Genomic DNA, 6,000 nt, shown 5'->3' with positions numbered 1-6,000 from the left:
TGCTCAAGAATGTCTTCAGCCACCTTCTTCCGATGAATTTTTTGAAAGAAATTCAACTCTCTTGGAACGAGTCGAGCAGCCACGCGTCTCATGCCCAATTGATGGTGTCAAATTTTGCGAATTGATTCGTGAGACACGCTAAGGTCACAAACTACAGGGTAGGCCATTTAAAGCGGGCCCATCTGGCAACCCTATAACTTTTGACAGGAACGTCAGATCGACTAATGACATAGCGCGTTGGAAGCGTCAGTCCAAGACAATTTTTACCATGGAGCAGTACACTCCAAAAGAACGCGCTGAAATAATTCAGCTTTACATCCAAAATAACTTCTCAATTGTGAAAACTCAACGTGCGTTTAAAAAAAAAAATAAAGTTAAAAGTGCGCCATCCAAAAGCACTTTACAGCGTTTATACGCAAAATTTATTAACCACGGTAGTCTCAGCAATACCAGCCACGCATCCAGACAACGTACACGACGTTCTGCTGAAAATATCGAGGCTGTACGAGCCAGTGTTGAGGAGGCTCCGCGAACATCGAGTTATCGTCGTTCTCAGGAATTAGGCATCGCCAGGACAACACTCAGGCGCATAATTCGCATCGATTTTAAAATGTTTCCGTACAAAATTCAAATGGCACAAAAATTAAACCCGGCTGATTACCCGAAACGGCTTGATTATGCCAAATGGGCCGTCGAAACCGTTCGAAATGAACCCGACTTTTGGCAAAAAATCATCATGTCAGACGAGGCTCATTTTCAGTTGAATGGAGGCGTAAACAAGCAAAATTGTCGCTTCTACGCTGCCGAAAATCCTCAATTAGTTGAAGAACAGCCTCTCTTCGATCAAAAAGTGACTGTGTGGTGCGGTGTTTGTGCGGGAATGGTCATCGGACCGTTCTTTTTCGAAAATGAAAATGGAGCCTCTGTCACCATCAATGGAGAGCGTTATCGTGCCATGATACGCGATTTTGTTATGCCAATCATCGAAGAAAATGACATGGAAGGCTACTGGTTCCAACAGGACGGGGCTACATGCCACACTTCACGCGCTACAATCGATTTTTTGAAGCCATTGTTCCCTGGAAGGTTGATTTCGAAAAATGGTGATTTTCCGTGGCCACCGAGATCACCAGATTTGACGCCACCGGACTTTTATTTGTGGGGTTATCTGAAATCCAAGGTATACATCAACAAGCCAAGGACTCTAACTCAACTTAAAAACAATATCCGACGCGAAATCGCCGCCATACCGGCCGAAATATTGGCCAAAACGATGGAAAACGCCGAAAAAAGGACACATTTGGCCATCAAGGCCAGAGGCAAACATTTGAAGGATATCATTTTCAAAAACTAGCTGGAACAAATCTCCTGGAATCAAAATAAATGATTTTTCATATCAACACAAAAAAAATGTTTTTTTCAATGTTTTTTTTCAGAAACAAATGGGCCCGCTTTAAATGGCCTACCCTGTACCTCCCTCAAACTTAAATAATGGTTTTCCATCACCATTTCCTTGCATTTGTCGACGTTTTCATCCGTTGAAGGCGTTGATGGGCGACCAGATCGGGGCAAATCTTCCACGACTTCTCAGCCCTCTGCAAAAGCCTTATACCACTCTTAGACCCGTGTTTTTGATAAAGCACACTCACCTTAGGCTTTCTGCAACATTTTCAACGATTCGGCACACGAAATCCCGTTCAAAGCATAAAATTTAAGGCAAATTCTTTGTTCGACTTTTTTATCCATAGAGAAAATCGCAGAGCACACCTGCGGTTGACTGATATAATCAAATGCCAAAAAGAAGTTAATTGACAAGTCACGCTCAAACTCTGCTACACAATAGAAGAAGAAGTTGTTCCAACATTCCAACCAAAAAAAATTAGACATATGAGTAACGCGCGCTTTTTAAATGAACAATTCCCGATATTTGTTGGACACAATGTATGACAAATTGAATAAGGAAATTGGATGCACTCACAATAAATCAAAAATACAATTCATTTTTTGTAATTTGTTTGTATAATTGTATGAAAAGTAATAAATATTTGAATACGCACATAGGCATATCTGCTAGATATACTTTTTAAAATTTTAAAACATGAGCACTGCCGATTTTTCTATATAAAGAATCAATGCTTTTAATACATATTTTGGCGACAGATATTATAAATTGGACACATTTAAAAATATTTAATTTTTTTTTTGTTTAAATATCATCCTGTTCACGGCAACCATTAATGCTCGGATTAATATTAGGATACATAAGCATTAAGGCATTTTACATAAATACAAATTCAGTATGTACACTATACTATACATATACATATGTATGTACACACATACAATACACATTTACATATTTAACACAATATTGTACATATGTACGCATACTTGTTCGGTTTCAGAGCTGCAGTACTAATGAAAATTTGAGAAAGCGCCATTTGATAAGCGTCGTCATTTCCTTGTCTCATAGCAGTGATCACAAACACGCACCGGTTTACCTAATTGTCCCTGATCCACGGGTAACGCCAATGTGTGCTCAGAGCATGAATTGCAAAAAATCTCCCCACAACTGCGGCAGTGATGTTTCCGACGCGTCAAACTGAATTCCTTTTTGCATGCAGTACAATGCGTAGCTATAGAATCTGGTGCCCAGATACCAGCACTGGCCACCTCAGCGGGTAACTGTAACGAGAGGTCGGATGAACGTAGTTTTTGCTGTCTTCTTTCGCGCTCCTCCAATTCGGACACCTTCAATTTGCTCACGCTTAGCTGTATGCCCAGTTCTTCGAGTGTTGTTTGCGCCTCCGACCATTGCGTGCGCATTTTGTCAAGTTCTGTACGCAGTTTAGAACTCTGCTGCAAGTCATCGGTGAGCTCTTTAACACAAGTTTGCAAGTTACTAATTTTCTCCTTCAACTTTACTTCTTTCTCTTGTAATGAATTTCGCCATTCGCGTTCTATACGCGATTCAGCTTCGGCACGAGCTGCACGCTCCTCGGAGGCAGTCACTTGAATGGAGAGGGTTTGTGAAGTATTCCTGAGAGCTTCACCCAAATTAGTTTTATCATTATCCCATCTGGTCGTCAATTGAGATGAATTTCGTTTAATTAAAAAAAGAAAGAAAATAGTTTAATTATGTAGTCGGTGATTTTATAGCGAATTAGTACTTTGATTTCTGCTGGAATTATTGTTAAGATATATATCAATATTTATAAAGAAGTGTGAAATTATGAGGTTTGAGCGTAAATATATATATATATAAATTCAAATATAATTTTAATTCAAAAATCTCTTTTTAACAAAAACATAGTTTAGCTAGTGCTACTGAACCCTTGATACTTAAGGGGTTACATGGGATTCGTTGGTTCAAAAATTCGATTTATTTTTTATTTTTTTGCTTATTAATTTCTACAACTTCTCAGGAATATTATCCAAAATTTTCAAGTCGATCCGAATAATAAATCGGAGATACAGCCTTTGGAATGTGTGCGCTCCAAGCCACTTTTATTGTTACTCAAAACTTTAAACGCGTTTTTCTCGGAACAGTGTTTTCAAAGTCGGTTCAAATGTTCTCGAAAACTACTCAACCGATTTTGATGAAATTTTACACAGGTGTTCGAAATACCATTTACTCGTGCTTGAATGAAGGATTTTTTTTTTTTTTTTTTTTCAATTACAACTATTTAAAAAAAACAAAATGTCAAGGAAATTTCACCGAAGTTTTCATTTTTTTGCAAAAATGTCTGCCAAAATTCCAATTTTTACTTTTTTTTTTTTTCTTTCCTTCGCTCAAGCACGAGTTTATGGTCTTAACTAAAGCACTTATTTTTGTTTTTTCATTTTTGATGAGCCTGTCAGGAGTTATGCTGACAACGCGGACGCACTTTTTTTCGAAAGTCGACGTCACAATGGAGGAATTTTAATTTTTTTGTTGAAAATTTCAGAAATTATTCTTTAAATATGTATCTATAAGACAGAAAAAAGTTTGCATTAAATAAATAATTTTTTGCATAGAAAAAAAATATTGAAAATAGGCCTTTTTTTACGCAACGAAACCCATGTAATCCCTTAAAGCATCAGCATTGTTACGCAAAGTCGCGCGGACAAACCAAGAATACCTCATATTGAAGGAATTGAATAACAAATAACGGAAGCAAAACAAGATATACCCTGCTCATCTAGCCTACCTATTGATATAACTACAGGAATTGTGCTGGTTGATAATCGTTCAATTGCTACTAAAACCATGGCACTTATGGGCAAATGACTACTAGCCTGCATATAAGGAAAAAGGAATTTACAGAGGTTTTCACAAAAACATTGACACACTGCCACACGAAATCTTTGGCGCAATCGATCCTCTCGATCTTCTGTAAGAGACAACCACTGGAAACATTGATGAGCTGTATAAATTTTTGAAAGAGACTGATTTGTTACGACGAATATAATGTCAATCATTAATCCATTATAAACCTACTTTTAATTTAGAGACAGTCGAAGGCATTTCTTGCTAGCGCTGCTAAGCAATTATTTGTTAAATAATTTAATTAATTGTACAAAAAATATAAAATAAAATAAAACCACCTGTTGTTAAGAAGACATAACAGGTGGCGCTAAAGTAATCCTCCTATCAGAAAATACTATAAATTTTGCGATTGGCCCCTAATGTCAGTTCTGTTTTGACATTTGTGTAGTAAACACATGCGAAATACACCTTAATAAACAATGTTACGCTACACTGCTCCAGAACGCGGAATATTGCTGACTATTTATTTGACCAATAATCGGTCGGTGATTTTGGCACAACGTGAAATTCGTCGCAGATTTCCTCGCCATCCAACGCCTACTGGTGAAACACTGCGACGTTTAGCCGCTCGCCTCGAAGAGACTTGTACAATACGAGATGCTGCCAGGCCGTTCTGCAGAGAATATTGCTGCTGTAGCCGAGGATGTCATGGAAGCGCTGCTGACCGCCAATCGCGTCTAACATACGCTCAAGCCATTTCCATCTTAGCGGGTACGTAAATAAGCAAAATTTACGCTTCTGGGGCACTGAAAATCCGCGTGTAACCCACGAAGAGCCATTACACCCGCTCAAAGTGACTGTATGGTGTGCTGTTTTCGCTGGAGGAGTCATCGGAGCCTTTTTCTTCGAAGACGTCGCGGGCCAAATGGTTACTGTGAATGGTGAGCGCTACAGAGCAATGAGCAACGAGTTCTTTTTGCCGCAACTTGATGAATTGGGATTGGAAAACATGTGGTTCCAACAGGACGGTGCAACGACACACACTGCACGTGCCACAACCGATATGCTGAAGGATGCATTTCCCGGGCGCCTAATCTCCCGTTTTGGCGATTTGCACTGGCCAGCAAGATCGCCTGATTTGACCGCTTCAGACTTCTTTTTGTGGGGCTTTTTGAAGTCGCGGGTTTATGTCAACACGCCTCAGACTCTTGCAGCTCTTAAAGACAATATCCGTCAAGAATGTGAGGACCTATCGCCGGAAGTTTTGGCCAAAGTGATGGAAAATGCCATAAAAAGGGCTCAAATGGCAATCAACTGTGGCGACGGCCATTTACATGACATCATATTCTCGACTTGATGTAAAAAAAATTAAAAGACCAAATAAAAATAATCCACAAGAAGAATCAAAGTTTTTAAGTTTTTTTTTAAATTACAGCCAAAAAACATCGCAAGGCTACTTTTGCGCCACCTTGTACAAATGTAGGGTTCTTTATTTCTAGAAAAACATGAAGATGTACATCTTAAATTCAATGGCCGCTGGGTACTAACAACTGTCGAGCATGGAAGCGATATACTGTAATTGCAAATATTATTATCGTCATCAAACATATGATGACGGAGAAAATGAGAACAGAACGGATAACCAGCTACAGAACAGAATACAAGAATTATTTAATAGAGGTTCTCCCAGGAAAAACCTACGGGCAGTCGCTAAGGTAAATAGTAATCTTCTGCCACCAATACAAACTTCA

At 38.9% G+C, this 6,000-nt stretch overlaps 1 protein-coding gene across 3 annotated transcripts in view; it reads right to left on the bottom strand.

Annotated features, from left to right (window-relative positions):
- Nucleotides 1-2,037: 2,037 nt before the first annotated feature.
- LOC129236279 (protein RUFY3) overlaps nucleotides 2,038-6,000 on the bottom strand; it is a 43,956-nt gene continuing 39,993 nt past the window's right edge. The window contains exon 9 of one of the 3 annotated variants that reach the window (XM_054870569.1): nucleotides 2,038-3,079. In XM_054870569.1, the coding sequence (XP_054726544.1) occupies nucleotides 2,455-3,079 (625 nt within the window). In that variant the 3' untranslated portion in view covers nucleotides 2,038-2,454. The remainder of the gene's footprint in view (nucleotides 3,080-6,000) is intronic. The other 2 variants (XM_054870570.1, XM_054870571.1) reach the window with 2 other exon arrangements.

The sequence above is a fragment of the Anastrepha obliqua genome, chromosome 1, assembly GCF_027943255.1.
Source record: "Anastrepha obliqua isolate idAnaObli1 chromosome 1, idAnaObli1_1.0, whole genome shotgun sequence".
Lineage (NCBI taxonomy): Eukaryota > Metazoa > Arthropoda > Insecta > Diptera > Tephritidae > Anastrepha > Anastrepha obliqua.
Note: the sequence above shows the minus strand (reverse complement) of the source record. Positions and strands in the feature narration are given on the sequence as shown.